The sequence below is a fragment of the Aulonocara sp. 'chitande type north' Nkhata Bay genome, linkage group LG18 (genome assembly GCF_057382095.1).
Source record: "Aulonocara sp. 'chitande type north' Nkhata Bay isolate Kocher_YH1m ecotype deep benthic linkage group LG18, A_spYH_male_GT1.1, whole genome shotgun sequence".
NCBI classification, from domain to species: Eukaryota; Metazoa; Chordata; class Actinopteri; order Cichliformes; family Cichlidae; genus Aulonocara; species Aulonocara sp. 'chitande type north' Nkhata Bay.
Genome location: NC_141361.1, coordinates 5,172,542 through 5,191,917, shown reverse-complemented (window position 1 = coordinate 5,191,917; position 19,376 = coordinate 5,172,542). Strand labels below are relative to the sequence as shown.

Here is a 19,376-nt window from a genome sequence, read left to right as displayed (position 1 = left end):
ATTTCACCTTATGCCAACAGGGGAAAAAAATCACGAGTTCTTAAACAAGCTGTAGGTCATGTTACTACACACATTTCAATATGTAAGCATTTCATCATGTTTTAGAGTCTCAGAGTTATTTCAGCCTCATCTTCACATATTTTCACAAATATTCACATTATCTCCGAGATCCAGTTGTGAAATTTTTTCCCTCAGTGTAACCGATTGCAACACAACAAATGACTGACCAGTGATTAGTGTTTTACAGTGATTACGACAGAAAGCCTGTTTCTGCCACTGCTGCCAAGCATTTGCTCTTTTCAGCTTGTTCAATTGTGGAGGTTTTTACATTCTTTACCTTACAATATAAAGCACCTTGAGGCAACTGTTGTTTTTTGGCACTATATAAATATAAATGAATTGAACTGGTAGCAACTTTATGAATGAGAAAATGAAAACAAGTGTCAGTCAGCTGGTTCATGTCCAGCAGGTGGGGAGGAATCAGTGAGTCTGTTACTCCAGTTACTTACTGAGAGGTAAAGTTAAAGAAAACGAGTTTCCTTCATCGCACTAAACCTGCCCACTAAACATGACCCTGAATGAACCCATATGTAAAGGACTGTAGGTTTTAAGCAGGCTCACGTAATGGCAACACAATAGATGAGGAAAGTGGGGGAACTCTGACGACATCTAGTGGACATCTTGAAGATGACGGGTCTGAACAGAGAGCAATGCAGGTCTGTGGAGAAGATTGCAGCACACTGTGAAATATGAACTATGAATAATATCTACATCTGTAATGATGTAATCAAAATAGGCTCCATGTAGTTTAAGTTCTGTTACTGTACTTATGAAGCAAACTGCACACACAGAGTTGGCAAACATTGAGTTTACTTGCATTTAGGCAAAATGATATAAACACTTATCATGAGCCAATATAGCACATTTAACTGCTTTTATTTAGCAGGGATTACACAATACACAAAATTAGTCACAAACATTTTTAATCAAATCTTGCAACATGTTGCTAAGAAGAACCAGGACAACCAGGTCAAAGCCATACTGAAGTATAACCTTCATTAACATAAATCACAAAGAAAACATATTTAAATAAAAATTGTATACTTGTCTTGAACTTTTTTAAATCTTTAGTCCTGTGTATCAAAACTTATTTATTGGCTGATAAAAAGGAATCACATCATGGTTGTTACAAGGAACAAGTGATGAAAAACTCATTTTCATGTTTGTTTTCTTCTATACTGAAGAAGAAATACAAGTTTCTGTGGTAAATATTAAAAGAGCATCCATGTTCAATAAATATTTGTGTCACCTTTAAAGACCAATAAAAAAAATATCAAACTTAGAGAAACATAAAGTCAGGGCTGGAACAAACAACATAGAGTGCCCTTCACTGCTGTGGACAGGAAATGTACCGTGACTTGGAGCATGAGGTCATTTTCTACCTCGGGTGCTGCAGTGATTTGGTTTGTCACTCAGGTGGATCCTTAGATGAAAATTCAGTCCTGATTTCCAACTGAATCTTTCCCCACAGGAGCTACAAATATATGGTTTCTCACCTGTGTGGATCCTTCTGTGACTTTTCATAGTCGACAAGTCTCTAAACTCTTTCCTACAGACGTTGCAAGAATACGCTTTCTCACCGGTGTGGATTCTCAAATGAGTTTCTAGTCCTGATTTCTTACCAAATCTTTTCCCACAGGTGCTACAGAAATACGGCTTCTCGCCTGTGTGGATTCTCACGTGACTTTCAAATCCGGATTTCTTATTAAATCTTTTCCCACAGGTGATGCAAAAATATGGCTTCTCGCCTGTGTGGATCCTTACGTGAGTTTCCAATCCTGATTTCCAAATGAATCTTTTCCCACAGGTGCTACAAGAATGTGGCTTCTCACTTGTGTGAACTCTCATGTGTCTCGTCAGGTTGGATTTACACTGAAAAGTTTTTCCACAAGTGTCACAGCTTACAGATTTTTTACTTGTATCAGTTTCACTCCGAGACTTATCTGTTCGGTTTTTGTGACGTCTCCTTTTCTTCAGCTCCGCATTTCTAGTTGATCCCGAGTCCACATGCTGGTTTTCTTCCTGTTCCTCAAGCTCTGGTTCAGGAAAGTTAAGAGCAAGGAGCTGGTCATCGTTTGGTTCTGATTCACTGAGGTCACTTTCCTCAAAACTAGAAGTCACCATAAAACTATTGATCTCCTGCTTCAGTACAATCTCCTCCAGCTCCTGACTGGTGCAGAGTTCCTCCTGTTCCTCTTTAATCTGTGGAGGATCTGGGTCCTCCTGGTCCAGACTTGAGTTCCTCTCCTGCTGATTGGCGACAAACTCCTCCTCCTTACAGGCAGTTTGCTGGTGGAGGTCTAAACGAACAATAAAAAAAATGTAATTATAGAAAAACACTTCTGAGAAGATAAAGTTTTAGTTAAAGTCTGTAATGAGGGCATGTTGCTCACATTTGCAGGTGAAATTAAAAGTGTGTAAAAATGAAGTTATTTGTGCACTCTGATGCAAATGAGAACTTGAGTTCTGACATTTTTCAGCAACATTAAGAGTAAAAAAAACCTTTCAAACAAAAAAGAACTCACTTATTACTGACTGACTGATGATCTATTTTGGAGTTGATCTCGAAACTGATCTACATCTTGATATTTTTCAAAATAATCTTCACTATTGGGGGTGGCTGTAGCTCAGGCGGTAGAGCAGATCATCTACTGATCGGTTCGATTCCCGGCTTCACCTAGTCTGCATTTCAAATATCCTTGGGCAAGATACTAACTCCAAGTTGCCTCAAGTTGCTCTTTGATCTGTGGAATGTGTGTCTGAATGTTGGTAGAAAGCACTAAGAAAAATGTGCTTGTGCGAATGGGAGTGAGTGGGTGAATGCACAAGTTTTGTAAAGCGCTTTGAGTGCTCAAGATTGAGTAGAAAAGCGCTATATAAGAACCAGTCCATTTAAAACTCCCTGTCATGTTTTCACGAATACACATTAAATAGATCTGACTGATACAAACTGTAGGTTTAATATTAATGTTAACACTTCAGAAAAGCGATTACAGTTTTACCGCTGGTCTGTAAATCTTTCTCAGGTTTCCAGATGTTATGCAGCTGTCTGAGCCGCTCTTCCCCGCTCCAGACGACGATGCCTTCATCCTCGTGTTTCACTACAAGCTGTTCTCCCTCTTGACTGATGCAGAGTTCCTCCTGTTCCTCTTTGATCTGTGGGGGATCTGTGTCCTCCTGGTCCAGATTGAAGTTCCTCTCCTGCTTCCAGACCTGCTGGCCAGCCAGATCTTCCTCCTCCTTACACTTCATGTTGATGTGGGACTTGAGGAACAAAGTAAAAAGAAAAAGATTAGACAGGTAAAGGTGCAGCCTCAGTCAGCAGGGCTGTACACTGTGAGCATGTTGCTCACATATGTGAGAGAGGTTTGTACAAATGTTTCAGAAGCACCATGTGACTCCCTCTCTTTGTTGGAAAGTCTTATTAATTCACTTTATAACTATTACTTTGAAGATAAATTTCTACCATCACAAAAATATTATGACCTCTTTAAAAACAAACAACGGCAACTACATGACTTAAATTCCATGTTTAGATGAAGGTAATGGTCAATGCCTTTTGACAGGGGAAAAACCTCCACACAGAAGAATCTTACTTGGCTGAATCATAAATTATTCACCATGATTAAAACTGCAGATGAGCAATAATCTGCATTTTATTTTAGCCAAAGAGGAATGTTTCTGTTTGTCTGTGATCTGACTTTTTCTGCTGGGTCCAAATTTCATTTTATCCTGTGTAAGTTTGTTTCTCTTCCTGTTAACTAGCAAAGTCAAAATCACCTTGATTCATTTAACTTTAATTCAATTATAAATGTAATCATTTTATTGAACAATTAATTTCATTTCAATGAAAAACAATTACTTAAAAGAAAGAGATTAAGTTGGAGAGAGACATGTGGCCATCTTTTAGTGAGTTAGACCCTGATTAAGGGCTATTTTTAAAAGTAAAGCCCATCTCTCAAAGTCCCTGCCGGCCTGCCTCCACCTCGGGAAGTCTGTGGGTGCAGACGGAGGTGAGGAGCACCACAGGCGGCAGAGAACTGTCTGTAGCCCCGGAGTGAGGCGTCGTGAACCGAAGCAGACAGCGAACTGTGGCACAGTGCAGAAAACCGAAGCTTTCCCTCCCTGTTTGGTTTTGATGTGTCTCATGAAAGTCTATTGTTAAAAGTTGACCTTTAAAAAAAACGGACGCACTTGTTTGATTAGCTGCTCTCTGATTTTAGCCTGTTAGCTTACAGACTGAGCTCAGATCGTTCCTGTGTTAGTTCATTGAGAACATCACAGTTTTACATACCTGCTGCGTGACTTCATCTCGGGTCTCCGGCTGATATACAGCAGTCTGAGCCAGTGGCGGATCTCATCATCCTGGACGACTGTTTTTAATGTTTTTAACCACGGAGATTTCTTCTGCATCATCAGTCTCTCATTGTTAAACTCTCCCAGAAACTGAAGACAGTTGTGCCATTTCCGCGCTTCTTCTTCTTCTATTGAGTAGACGGCAGACTACACATGTCCAAGGGTAATACTGTCCTCCTCAGGCCATTGGCATCAAGTCAAAGCCTTAAAGTCTGGTACTTTGCGCATGGTCATTTTTTACGAACAGCAGAATCACAAGACAAAGCGTGCCAATGTTTATACTTTTCACTGTGACTGCCAAATAGATGAAAAAGTAGATGTTAAAAAACAACTTATAGTTTTGTCATTGGGCTGGTAGAAAGCTATGAGTTTCTGTCCCTTTGTCTGACCTTAGAGACTTATTTTAAAAGGAAACATTACAATCCTTTAAAGCAAGTATTTTCACCTCTGTTCCCCCCTCTGTACTTAGCTTTTTTGTTGTCATGTCAGTAATTGTCCAGTTGATGGCTCCCTTGGATCACAAGCCTGTCTCATGAGTCCAAGTGAATATATTCTTAATAAACAGCTTTGAAGAATTTGTGACCAACTTTGTTTAATTCGGAACATCATCATCATGAGTCAAACTCACTCTTGGATCTACAAAATATTTAACAAAAACAAACATCACTGAATCATAAGGTATTTGCTCCAACTCTTAGTCCAGAAACACATGAGTGAACTAGATCAGCTGCTCCTCCAGTTCAGCTGTGGATTTATATCATTATTTATATTTGTAAAGTGGATATGCAGTTTTTCAGTACTAATATAAGCATTTTATATCATTGCTTTATTGACAGATGTTTGGTGTTCAAGGTCAGGCATCAGTTTGAAAAAAACAAACAAACACACTGAGTTGAACTTGAACTTCCTACTGACAAAAACTAAAATTGGTGCAAAAATAACCAGAAACATATAAGAAGCATCCTGGAGGTGCTGCAGACAAGATAGGACCAATAACATGTCAACAGGAAATCCTTTTTACTAATTTGTTTATTTCTTTTTAGATTTTTACTCTCCATTTTAAGCCATGATGTTTGCTGATACTGTGTTCCTACTGTTTGTTCTCATTAATAGTTCTGTTTTTAACATTCTGTGCTGAAGCTGGAGGAAATGTTTCTACAGTGTCAGATGATACAGCTCCAAACTAAATAAGTGACTAACTAACGATGCTTTAATACACTTTACTATAAATTATGATATAGTGCACTTTCTTAAAATTTCTTATTGCTCTGTAATTAATTGTTTTCTTTATAAATGTACAAATGAGAATAAAATCTGTGTGATAAAGGAAGGTCTGTAGACTTCTCTGTTAAGATCAGTGAAGAGAAACAACAACATACAAATACCTAAGAAAAATATTCAGTAAACATTTAGAAGATAGAGAAGTTTATGTTGTCATGTGGAGAAATTTTTCAAATAAAAATATCCATAAGCATTGATAGTCTCCATGGCTGAACAGACACAGGAAAGAGCTCCACCTATAAAACGTAAAAACATCAAGACAACATGTTGAAGATGTCGAGGTACTGCCCATAATGTTTGACTGACATCTGATTTATGTGCAGCACATAAATACCACAATAATGATGGAGAGAAACTAAAAGGGAACTAAAATACAGATTTAAACTTACAACAATATGAAAGACTTCAGTCTATTTCACTTTAATCAACTCAGCAGTGTCTCCATAATTATAGTAAAGACTCAGTCCAGCATAGAGCGGCTGAGTGAATGTGGTCTGGACTCTGTGGAGGAGAGTCATGGTTTCAGAGACGCTGTAGAAGGACAAAATACCTGCTCTGTGATCCAGGTACACTCCTACTCTGGAGGAACGAGGACCTGAGACAGGAGTTTGGATGTTGTTGTACCGAAATATAAAACTGTTGTTGTTACAATCTAATGACCAAGATTTGTCATTCCATCCAAAAACACATTCATAACCCCATCCTTCTCTGCTGATATTCTTGTATGCGACTGCTACATAAACTCCCCCTCTCCACTCCACCTCCCAGTAACAACGTCCAGTCAGACTCTCTCTACTCAGGACCTGCAACCTGTTAGTGAATCTGTCTGGATGATCAGAATAAGACTGTTGTTGTTTCATAAATGTTACTTTTCTGTTCCCCTCTGATAATAACAGCTGTTTGTGTGCTGTGTTTGGATCCAGTGTGATTTCACGTGAATATTTTAAGAATTCAGCTCTGGTCTTTGGCTCTGGTTGTGACAGTAAAACATCCACTTCAGTGACTGTCAGTGAGATGTTTGTCCGTTCCTCTCTCAGAATGTCCTGTAGTTTATCTCTGACCTCTGACACAGCTGCTGTCACATCCTCAAAGTAGCTCAGAGGACGGATATTGATGCTGGATGAGTCTGTAGACTCACTGAGTGCTGACAGTGAGGGGTAGTTGTGTAGAAACTGGATGTGATCCTCTGTGTGTGAGAGCTGCTTCAGCTCAGCATCTTTCCTCTTCAGCTCAGTGATCTCCTGCTCCAGCTTCTCCTGAAGCTCTTTGACTCGACTCACTTCAGTTTCCTGCTGGGATCTGATCTGCTGCTTCACATCAGAGCTTCTTTTCTGGATGAGATGGATCAGCTCAGTGAAGATCTTCTCACTGTGCTCCACTGTTTGATCAGCAGACTGATTGATGGCCTCCACCTCCTGTTGAAGCAGCTTCACATCTTTCTCTCTGTCCTGGATTCTCTGCTGGATGTTTTGTCGACTCACCTCCAGCTCTCTCTGCCTCTCAGTCCTTTCTGCTGCAGCTGAGACTGTGTCGTGGCCTTTATGTTCATCCACAGAGCAGAGATAACAGATACTCTGCTGATCAGTACGGCAGAACATCTTCATCACCTCATCATGACGAGAGCAGATGTTCTCCTGGAGCTTCTTGGAGGGCTCCACCAGCTTGTGTTTCTTGAATGTAGGTGAATCATAATGAGTCTGAAGGTGTTTCTCACAGTAAGATGCCAGACAGACTAAACAGGACTTGAAGGCTTTCATTTTTCTTCCAGTGCAGAAATCACAGGCCACATCTTCAGGTCCAGCATAGCAGTGATCAGCAGGAGCAGCTTGGAGTCCAGTCTTCTTCAGCTCCTCCACTAAAACTGCTAACATGGTGTTTTTCTCCAGGACAGGCCTCGCTGTGAAAGTCTGTCTGCACTGAGGGCAGCTGTAGATTTTCTTCTTTTCCTCTTCATCCCAGAAGCTTTCAATACAGTTCATGCAGTAGCTGTGTCCACAGGGAAGAGCCACCGGATTCTTCAGTAGATCCAAACAGATCGAACAAGAGAAGGTTTCTCGGTCCAGCTGAACACTTTTCTGCGCCATTTCACCCAACAGTGTCAGTGACTGTGTGAGTTTCACTTCCTCAGAACTGAAACTGCTCTGATCTAAACAACATAGGTTTCTGTAGCGAATGGGATCTGTCAGCTCTTATACGTCACCACATGTTGGTTGCACCCATCTTCAAACTGCAGATCAGAAGGGGAGGGAACAAGGGAACATGTGGACAGAGAGGAGGTGCTGAGTTAGAGAGCAGGAAGAGGGAGGGTTATCAGACACTAATTCAATCCTGGAACATGTGAGCCTGTGAGTTTTTCATTTAAAAATAGCACTGCTCAGCCTTGTTGTTGTTAAATAACCTTAACATTTAAAAGACAATCTTTTCATGTAAATTAGTTTAAATTATCATTTTAGTCATTACAGGATATCAAATACTGCAGCTGAACTAAGAAATTGTTGTAGAAAAAAGCAATAAAAGGTCGTTCCCCCTCTGTCCCCTCCTGGTCACCTGTGCCTCAATTTTATGAGATGAGATGGATCAGCTCAGTGAAGATCTTCTCACTGTGCTCACTGTTTTATCAGCAGACTGATTTTATTCCACAACCTAGACATCCACATTACTCACACTCTCATAACACATACATATAGGGCCTTGGGATCGGGCATGTTATACGGTGTCCAGAGGACAGTCTTTGTATTCAACCTCACCTCTGGCGCTGGTGCCTATGGAGCGCCAGGACTGCCATAATGAATTAATTAAATACACCATTAAATAATGAATTAAATGTGGCAATAATTAATTAAAATTGGAATTAATTAATTAAATAAATAGTTATGACACATGTAATTAATTAATTATTGACACGTTTAATTAATTATTTATGTATTTCACATTTTAATTAATTATTCCATCCATCCATCCATCCATTCGCTTCCGCTTATCCTTTTCAGGGTCGCGGGGGGCGCTGGAGCCTATCCCAGCTGTCATAGGGCGAGAGGCGGGGTACACCCTGGACAGGTCGCCAGTCTGTCGCAGGGCCAACACACATTTAATTAATTAATTATTGACACATTTAATTAATTATTTAATGATATATTTAGTTATTTCATTTTGGCAGTCCTGGCGCCTGGCTCTCATCTTGAAATAATTTTATCTGTCAGCCTCACCCATCAAACTCAGGGGGCGGGGTTAACGCTGATCAAGTCAAAACCATTGCTTAGGCCTGGTGGCCATTGTTTCTAGCACACAACAACCGGCATGTGGAAGCTAACAGAACTGAACTTTGAAAAACCCTGTTTGTGTGTCACCAAATACCGTTTTAATATTTTTTTAGCCGAGTATGTAGTGGTTTAATCTTCATGTGTCTGGTCGGTTTGTCAAGATACAGCCTCTTTGCAAAAGTGCTTCGATGATTTCGGAGACGTCTGCCCAGTCTCACGGCAAAGCGTGGGATAGACCCGCTCGCCTCGCAAGCAATCCCACCGACAAAGCGCAGGCCCCGGTACACAGCTGTAGTAACCCCCGCTGACTTCTTTTACTGAGGTTATATTTATCGGTGTTTTATTTCCTGATGTTCTTATGTGTCCTACGTGTTTCAGTCGCCAATTCTGAATTATAACTAACATTAAAAACATGTTTAAGGAGGAGAGAGAGCAAATAAATCTGTTTAACATCTGATCTTTGGGTTTTTGTTCAGTAATCAGCGTGACCTGTGTATAAACACATAAAAGAGATAACGTTGGTGTTTCTGTCATGTAGTAACTGCTGGCTTTAACTGTACAAAGGTTGTTCGACACTATGAAACACATACAGACTTCATGATGTTCGGCTAATATTTTTATTGTGAATATTAATCATGAGGGTAAACGGTCCTGTACACCACGGAGCGAGGTCAGCATATCCACGATATGCAGAGTTTCCCAGCTGACTAACTGCCAACTATTCCAGAGACGTGAAAATATACAGCATAAAGAAAAGTGTAAGAGACCCAGCAGCAGATTAGAATAACAGTTATACATTTAATAAATCACCAAATGAATCCAAGAAACGAGCAAACCTGTTCCGACAATTTGAGTTTGTGTTCCCTCAGCTGCAGACTCGCTGCTGTTTAAATGTTTGAAAAGGAAGATTAGATATAAACAAACGTCAAACGTAGACTCATTCTGCCTTCACATTTGATATGAGGCCACACAGTAAAAAACTGTCAATTTTACACTTAGAGAGTTGATTTTAACTCTGTTTCAGATAACATTTGGTCCCACTCAAAATTAGGGTAAAATTTACTCTATGGCCAGTGTTAACTTTTTAGTGTTAATTCTACTCAGTTTAGTGTCAAAATTAACAACAAAATGTGTAAAAATATTTAACACTGAGGGTTATTCACACTGTTTAGAGTAATATGATTTCACTTTATAGAGTTATTTTTAGTCCAAGTTCACTCTAATGTGTAATAATATTTCATTTTCATTATTTTTTCATATTTATCATATGATGCTATATTTCTAAATGGCTGTGATCTATCCTATATTATGAAAATAACTACAAACATACAGGTTACAGTAACAGCATTTATTAGCATAACAAACTCTTACAAATGACAGTAAGTAATGACAGTTGTCATTCACTCCATACGACAATTGTATGTCAAAAGGCCTGGGATAATGCAGGCTGTCAACATGAAAGACAACTAAATCTTGCTTTGTCCTGGTCAACTCATAAGCATGGAAATGTTCTTGAAAGGCTACTGTACATAATGGCAAAATGAGAAGTACCAGTTTCTCATGTATTATCAGAACTGACTCAATCTGGTAAAACACAGGCATTTCAGACACTACTTTGCCACAAATAACCAAATGCGGGCGGTAAACAATACCATTCTGTTTAGCCCAGTTCACTTTCATAACTTGAACTCTATTGGGCAGTTGCATTGCTATTGCAATTCCAGAACCTCCTTTTACCATATCTAAAGACACCATTTTTCCTGGACCAATGTCTAACCGACTAAAGGTTGTTGAAGATTGCCAAATGTATGCCATATAATTCTGGTGTTTTTTTGGCCAGCGTTTTGGTGATATTTTTGAATGATTTGAGCAGTTTCTTGAAAAAATTGTGCTTACCTTCATAGCACATGCACCAACTATGAAGTACAGGCCCTATTTTTTGGATGCAGCGAGGATAATGGATAAGAAAATGGTGCTTTGGTAAAAGTTTTTTCTGGGGATACAACATCTTGAACAGTTTGTGGTGTTCCACAATCAAATGTTTTAAATATACACACATACCTTGAGATAACATAGGAGAAAATACAATGTTAACTATCTGTAGTAATAAAAGTAGTAGGCCCCGATGTTGGTCAGTAGAGGTTACCAAATCTCCAAACATGAGGGGAACATTCCTCAGTAAGCACCATGTCTGAATAGCATTCAGTCCCAGATCATTAGACTCTCCACCTAAATTCACAGCTACTGGCCTATTGTTTTTCTCCATGAATCCATAATCAAAACTTTGTATTCTCAAATTCACTTCTCCCAATGTAAGATGTTGTTCTTTTAAATACAAAAACAATAACTTCAGTTTGTACTGGGCCACTCCTTCCAAAACATCATGCATCACATCAACTGAGAAGTTCTCAGTTGTGTGAAAATATGTCAGTGAATTCAATAAGCATGAACTCTTTACACCAAAAACATAAGGAAGCAATGGATTATTAGACATTTCCTGACAGTGAGCAGTGTGGTTGTCTTTGGTGCGCAACACTATTTTGGGGGAATCTTCAGAGAATTCTGTTTGAAAGTCATCTTTATCAGCTAAACAAAACCTGCAACAGTACCTTGCACTGAAAGACTCCACCAGACCAAACAAGCTATGTAAGCCTAAATTATCACCAGTGACCTGTACCACACTACCACGAACATAACCACCGAATAGTGGAATCTCAATACCATCGCTCTCTAACACTTTAATGTCTCGAACAATAGGAACAAGAATTTCACTAAAACCATAACGTTTCAGATCTTGTGCATGAAATAAGGCACAAAGGTGTATGTTGGCCAAAAAAGAATTCCATTTGGGAGAGAAGTTTCTTAAGGTAAAATATACTGCACCCAACTTGTGAATACCTCGCTTGGAACCAAGAGGATTTGCAACCTCAAAGTCATCATAGAACATTTGGATCTGAACTGTGTGCTTTTCTGTTGAAAAAAAGAGGGCGTGTCTTCAATAGAGATCCATCACAAATATCTCTGCGTCTTGAATCACAAGTGTCTGATTTTTTCAACATTTCTCCAACATGCTGACTCTTAAATATTGATTCCAATGTTGATAAAACTGGAACATACATGAATTTATCTTGAACAACTGCCTGATCATATGTTCCAGTCTTTTTATTTCGCCTTGTGTCAAATCTTGAGCCAATTACACATTCAACTGGTTCTACAGTTTCCCACTTGTCTGATAAATATTTTGACCTCTTGTACTCAGAATTAAGAACTGAGAAAGGATTCTCTAACTCATCAAAACATGCTTCAACTTTCTTGCACATTTCTGTTTCTCTTTCATTACTAAATACATGCTTAATGACTGTTTCTTTAGCATGTTGTTGGATATCTTGAACAATCTCTTCCATGGAATTCACTACAGAATTCACTACACTTTGGCCTACACCTGCTGCCTTTAGATCAGAAATAACAGCTGCACAACTATTTACAAGGTCTGCTGAAGATAATTCCGACTCAGCCTCTAAATCAGGGGTGTCAAACTCAAATACACAGTGGGCCAAAATTCAAAACTGGAACAAAGTCGCGGGCTAACATTAATATTTATTGAAAAAAAAAATCTTCCTCTAGATATAAGAATGAATCTTTTTTTATGGACTCAAACAAGTTTTGCTGAAAACCTGAATATGGAACAAGCAAAGCTTAATACTAAACAATATATATATTAACTGTATAATACCAGTAGGCCAGCTCTAATAGTAATTTGGTATGGCTTCGCGGGCCAAATGTAATCAGGCTGCGGGCCAAATCTGGCCCGCGGGCCAGAGTTTGACACCTATGCTCTAAATGTTCAGGCACCACATCAACATTAGCAGTAGTACTTGTGTCCGTAACACTTTGAACTGGTGAAAAATCTAGTTCTGCAGAATCAAATGAACTGCTTACGTGGCATTTGTTCAGGTGCTTTCTAAAGCCAGAAAAACTACTAAAAGAACGTGAGCATCCCACTTGGCCACATTTGAGATATAGTGTCCTCCCAGTACAGAGACCATGAATTACCTTAAGGTGTTTTACAAGGCTGTTTGGTCTACCATGATCACTTTTGCAAAGAAAGCACTTCATTATTTTGATCTCAATGGATACTAACGCACCATTCTTGCTCGCAACTCTGGGAGTTTCCTTTGTTTCCCCAACATCAATGTTGTAAATGGTTGTTTGCAGAAAAGTGAAAAAGTTGGTCAGGGATGAACTGTATGACGTATCAAAGACATAATGGGCCTTAAAGAGTTCATCAAGGGCTCCTACTGAACCTGTCACTTTACATGGAAGTGCATGCTTGTCAATCACAATGAAGAAGGTGTGGATGCTGCTTCTTGTGGGTCCCTGAGCAAGAAGGTAGGGCTGACTGCTTCGGGTGATGTTGTCTAGATGCTGCTGTACACTGGTTCCAGCCTACAACAACACATTAAACAGCAGTATTTAGTGACTATCCCATTAGATTAGATCACCTTACTGTACATTACAATGGCGGTGATGGAATATATATTTTAAATAACATACCTTTAGGAATTTGATGAGGTTATCGACAGCTTGAGATGCAGACATCTTTCCTGGTCTCTTTCACCCTTGTGCAGATGGCGGTAGCAGATGTAGCAGCAGCAAGATAGCAGACATGTCACTGTCCCAGCCTACAGACGAATAAACAAAGAATTACTCCAAAAATACATTCGATAGACAGAATTGCCTATATAACCAACAATGGCAAATAAAAACAGTCAGTCATACCATTCTCAACTTCAGTAGCTGACTCAGCATTGCACATCAACTCCAAGAGCTCCGAGGTGGGTACAAGTCCATGACTTTCCTTTACAATCTTTGATTTGAGATCGATGGGCCACCTCTCCAAGAATTTGTTGGCAGTGACCTCATCAAACAGGAGTCTGAAATCTTGTTCTATCTATAATGCAAAAATAGAAGATAAGAGGTGTAATGAGTGAAATTGCAAGCTGCATGGAATATTTCAGTGATTCAACAAATGAAGATGTCTTACCAGTCCTGGTGTGTCCAGAAACCGCGGGAAGACTATGAAGACATCTGCTGCATTCTTATCATCGCTGACCATTGAATGCCGATAAATGAAGGTAGCTTTCATCTTTTCACGGATAGTGTCTTCATCAGCAGAGTGTCTCAAAAGAGCAATAGCTGCTTTTACATCCTCATCTGATAACACTGTCTCAGTGGTGAGTGGTCTGGATCGACCACGGCCTGGCCCGCCAACTTAAGAAAAAACAATTTGATTGACTCCTGCCTACAAATTAGATCAGAATCATTTAAATCACAAGTGAACTTACTTTTAGGAGATTTGGAAAGTGAGACACTTCTTTCCTCTGCAGCTTTTCTTTGAATTGTCTTCAACCGCCACGCAAGGTATCCTGAACCGCTCTCTGGATCATAGTAATGTTCTTATGTAATTAAATACAAGCAGAATGTTATCAACATTTCTGAGGGCAACTATGTGTTTAATGTTGCAAAGTCCCCTTTACTTACATATCCATGTTGTGAATATGGGTCTTCCAGATATGGAAACAGAGCAACAATCCCCTGCGCATACATCACTCTTACACTTTTAGGGGGAGATGTCCTAATGTATAAATTCAGTGATGACCGTCACTCAATTGGCATTGAACATCACAATTAAAAATAATACAATACTAAAAATGTTTCTTTATAGACTACATTTATGATTCTTACCCATGTGCTTCTGTCATCTCAGCAGCAAGTATGTTTATCATCTGTCTTCTAGTTGCATCTGTCAGAGATTTGGTTTTTGCATACTCTTGTATGATGTGTTCACCACCAGGCTTTGTTGTTAGGATTTTTTCAATCAACTTAAATAGACATAAAATATGAAGTCAGAAATTTTTTAAACCTTGAGAAAAACTGGAAAACGATTACATAAAAACACTTCACATCAAACATGCAAATTAGACTAACAATGTTCACTACCCACAGCTTTTGCCTCATAGTTTATATGGCATGGCCTTTTAGGTTGTCTTCCTTCAGTGGTTGCTGCTTCTTCAGGAGGTTCACACATTGTGAAGTTTAGAATGATTGTATCATCCGATGGAGAAGATGATGATGACAGAGATACACCTGTGCATTAAGGAACATGACCAAAGCAGAAGCATTAAATTTAACTGTTAATGCTTCAATCTCAACCTTTAAATTTCATATAAACATATACGTATGTGAGTGATTACCAAGTTCTTCATTGCTCAGCATGACTCGGAAGGTTACAGGTGACCCCTTCACTATTTCTTCAAACACCTCTGCGTCTACTTCTGTGTCAGACTGGTCAAACACCTTCATATCTAGCTGTCTGCCTTCTGGTATGTTAAATTTTAGGCACACTGAAGTAAGGTAAGAGAAAAGAAATGTTACAGAAATTGTTAAAAAAAAAAAAAGGCCATGCATTTTCTTATCAAATGGTAGAGTAAGGCTATGTCTTCACAAAATATTGATGAGATGAAGCTTAAGAATATAGGTAATTCTCATTCATTGTTGAAGTAGAAACAATTATCAACTTAGGTAGTTGACTTAGAATATAATTAAGCTTGTTTATTGACCAGGTAAACGTTGTTATCTTGTTTTATCCTGATATTCTAACCTTCTTTCATGAAAGCATCAAATGTCAGGGCCCTATTTCAGGAAGCCGGTTTAGAAAACTCAGAGTGAAAAACGATACTCAGGGTTGAGTAACCCCGAACTGTCCAACTCGGAATATTCGGTTTCAGAAAGGCTGATAACAATTAGTTCAATCAACGCGGAGTTGCTTTAACCCCAAGTCAAGCGCGCGCACGAGGATACATAAAGCCCTGATTAGTGGAGCACAGATTAAGCGAGTCACCATGGAGACGGAGGGAAAGAAGGCGCGGTCAATGTATTTTACAGCGCTTGAGGCCGAAATTCTGATGGCAGCATATGCCGATAACATGCAAATTTTGCGGAAAAAAAGTAACACAGCCTCAGCTGCAAAACAAAGGGAGCATGCATGGCAAAACATAGCCGACAGAGTCAATGCGTGAGTGTTACTTTAAACATTGATCTAGGGATTTCCACCCATTTAACACGTTATTTTATTTTATTTTTTATTTTATTTTGTGACGTGATGTGAGCGCAGGTGCAACCCAACAGGCCCCAAACGTTCCTGGCAGCAAGTAAAAATGAAATATAAAAATATAGTCCAAACAGGTAAGGTGTAATTGTATTATGAGCCATAGTGCTTGGTCTGTTTGTCCCATGTAAATCAATTGCAGTTAGAGGCTACATTAATTTTCTTTCTGTAAGCACTTATTGAAATTATCTGAGCACATTACAAGTACATATTTGCTTACTCTGTATGCTCAAATGTGACCCCGTTATAGCCAACAGAAAAAAAGCAGAGGCCTGAAAAACAGGTGGGGTCCTCCACCACCACCACTCACAGAGGCTGAGCAGTTGGCCCTCAGCCAAAACAGTGGGCGCCCTGTGGCTGAAGGCATCTCTGCGGGGACATCCTCTGAGTCAGTAACCCCGCAAGACACAAGTGCCTACATAAGAGGTAAATTCAAAATAATACATGATGTGCATACATCCTTTCTTCACAGTCACCTTTGCAGTGCTACTCATTCATTTGATAAACTCTTTACCATAATGAATTATTTTGTAGTGAAGTTATTTTCCTACTGATTTTGCCTTCCCTCAGTCTTGGTTGTCTTTGAGAGCATAATGACAATGAAGTGTAAGGTGATTGGTATATGTTTGTTAATTGCCATTTGGTCCCTTGTAAGTTATAAGTGACCTGTATAAACCTCATATTCTATCAGTTGATGGTGATGGTGTACTGCATCTGGTGCAGCCTCCTGTTGAGCCAGACCAACATGCAGTTATGAGTACTCTTAATACTCCACAGATTATATGAGTTTACAGTAGAACAGCAATGTTGTTAATTTCTTTACTACAGGAAAATAATGAAGAAACATTGACAGCTGTTACAGAGGAGGAAGCAACAGAGACACTTTATGAGGTTTACATCTTACAATGGAAAATATAACAATTGAATAAAATGTGGTGCTATAATAAAACCATGGACTTTCTATGTCTCTAACAGAGTGATGATGGAAATGAAGAGGAAGAGGGTCCAGCCACGTCTCCAACAAACCTTTCCTCAGTAAGATGTTCAGCACTGATTTACAACCAACCTAAGTAGGCATGTACTATGAATGTCAATGCTATTTTCTGTGTTTCAATAGCTCCCTGTAAAGCAGCTGTACAAGACCCATTTGATCAAGAAAATAAAAAAATGTGACTTGGAAATGGAACACTTCAAGCAGCAGATCCAAAAGACCAAGATTGAGATTTTACTGCTAGAACATCAGTTAAGGGTGGGTGAAGTGGTCAGAGATGGACGAATTATTTCAGTGTTATATACTTATACATAATAATATACTTATTAATACTTTGTGTACAGGAAATACAGGCGACCAATAAAGCCAGTTGAACAAAAAATCTGTTTATTCTTCTTTCAACATGTTGAGATGATGGGTCAAAGGAAATGATTGTGACATATGGTGTCTCTGACTGCTCTTTGTGACCAGGAGATATTTTATTTTGTATTTTTATGATCACAGTTATAATTAGAAGTATCAATCATTAATCATTTACCATTGTGGAATCTGATGACAGTATAATCTTTGTTTTATATCTATGGTAATCTGAGTAAAGATTAATGTATGCAGGTTATCATCATTGTAATCAAGTTTCAAATGGTATCCACAGCATTGTATTCACCGTCCATAACTGGAGGGTCTAGCAGGACCTTGTTCTAATTCATTTGCAGGCCTACATCAGAACATGCACATAGAGAGTTATGTAAACACGCACGTTCACCCTTATTTACACAGGGAGGTCATATCAGGACATTCTCTAGTTGGACACACAGGCTCACAGAACTGCACAACATGACATGTCACACACTTGGTTTTCTCTAAAGTATCATCTGATGTTTGTATAAGGAGAACTTTGGACTATGGGGAGACTGGTATCATTTCCAGTAAGGTCTAACTGTGTGATGTCATCATGGGTTACATAAGGACGGGGAGCTGTCCACTCTTTGGAGATCTGTGGCTGTACGCTTGTCTTCCCATGCTTCTGTCTTAGAAGCATGTAATAAAATCACTATGTTTGTCACCTACACGGACTCGGCTGTTTTTCCTTCTTACCCAAACTGAACCAGACGTAACATCTTCCATCTTGTATGTCCGTGGGAGGGTCAGGATGTTCATGGTTTGGATCACTGCTGATGTTTGGTTCAGAAGGACAGTGTTCTCCTCTAATTGTGGCAATGTTGTGAAGAATCACACATGCCACAATAATGTCACATGCCCTTTCTGGGGTGACCCTGAGTCTTTGAAGGCACTGGAACCGGGCCTTAAGCATTCCGATAGTCATTTCAACTCTGGCTCTTGTCCTGCAATTAGCCAGATTATATCGCTGCTGTGGGCCCGGTTCAGGGTCAGGGTAAGGGGTAAGCAAATAGGGTAAACATGGATACCCCCTATCACCAAGCAAGTAGCCAGTGAACTCTCCTAAGACAGAAGGATACACTTCAGTTCAAATGTCCCTGTAGCAATTGGTCTTTATATATTTTAAAGTATTTTCAACTCACCATGTCCAAATTTTGTGCTCAGTGTACATTCACAAAAAATTCGTGAGTCATGAACAGAGCCTGGCCACTTGGCTTCCACATTTGTCATAATGTTGGCAGCATCACATATGATCTTCACAGTGCAGAGAACACAAATTAGCATCCATTACTATAATGAAATAATTTGTTAGTTTGAAATGCTACAGGGAACTATGTACCTGTACATTAATGCTGTGGAAAGACTTCCTGTTCACATAGTCTCCTTCATTTACTGAAGGAGCAATGATTGGAATGTGAGTGCCATCTATACAGCCAATCACGCCTGGGAACCCTGAAAATAAATGTAAAATTTAAGTAGTAGTTCAAGTATCACCACATCATGAATTGAGTTTTGTTCATCCTGATACCTGCAATTTTGTGGAATCCCTCTTTGATGAATCTTGTGGGTCTATGACCGGGGAACACCACAGACGAGTACAGGAGACGTTTCAGTGCAACTGTAACATTCCTGACTGCCCGACAGACGGTAGCCTTGGAAACGTGCTCAGCGTCACCAATATTATACAGAAAGCTCCCGTTTGCAAAAAAACGAAGTGCAATACAAATAATATGTACAGAACTGAGAGGATGTCCGCGATGTGTCACATGAGCAATATTAGGCCTGAGGATGTTATTCAAATGAATTATAGATTGTGCTGAAAAACGGTAACGTTCACACAGAAAATCATCAGGAAATGATC

General features: G+C 39.3%; 2 protein-coding genes and 1 pseudogene across 4 annotated transcripts; all 3 read right to left on the bottom strand.

Annotated features, from left to right (window-relative positions):
- Positions 1-1,004: 1,004 nt before the first annotated feature.
- Positions 1,005-2,364, bottom strand: LOC147307759 (uncharacterized). Its single transcript, XM_086273159.1, has one exon. The coding sequence runs from the start codon at positions 2,182-2,184 to the stop codon at positions 1,432-1,434; it is 753 nt and encodes a 250-aa protein (XP_086129285.1). The 5' UTR covers positions 2,185-2,364; the 3' UTR covers positions 1,005-1,431.
- Positions 2,365-6,107: 3,743 nt separating this feature from the next.
- Positions 6,108-7,796, bottom strand: LOC147307758 (tripartite motif-containing protein 16-like). Of its 3 annotated transcripts, none has more exons than XM_086273035.1 (2): positions 6,702-7,781; positions 6,108-6,659 (listed from the first exon to the last, which is right to left on the bottom strand). In XM_086273035.1, the coding sequence occupies exons 1-2, from the start codon at positions 7,779-7,781 to the stop codon at positions 6,108-6,110; spliced, it is 1,632 nt and encodes a 543-aa protein (XP_086129161.1). The 3 variants fall into 3 exon arrangements, with proteins under 3 accessions (XP_086129161.1, XP_086129162.1, XP_086129163.1); XM_086273036.1 differs by having other exon boundaries at positions 6,108-7,269; positions 7,441-7,781; XM_086273037.1 differs by having other exon boundaries at positions 6,108-7,796.
- A 2,494-nt stretch (positions 7,797-10,290) lies between these two features.
- LOC147307757 (uncharacterized) lies at positions 10,291-19,327 on the bottom strand (annotated as a pseudogene).
- Between the last annotated feature and the right edge of the window lie 49 nt (positions 19,328-19,376).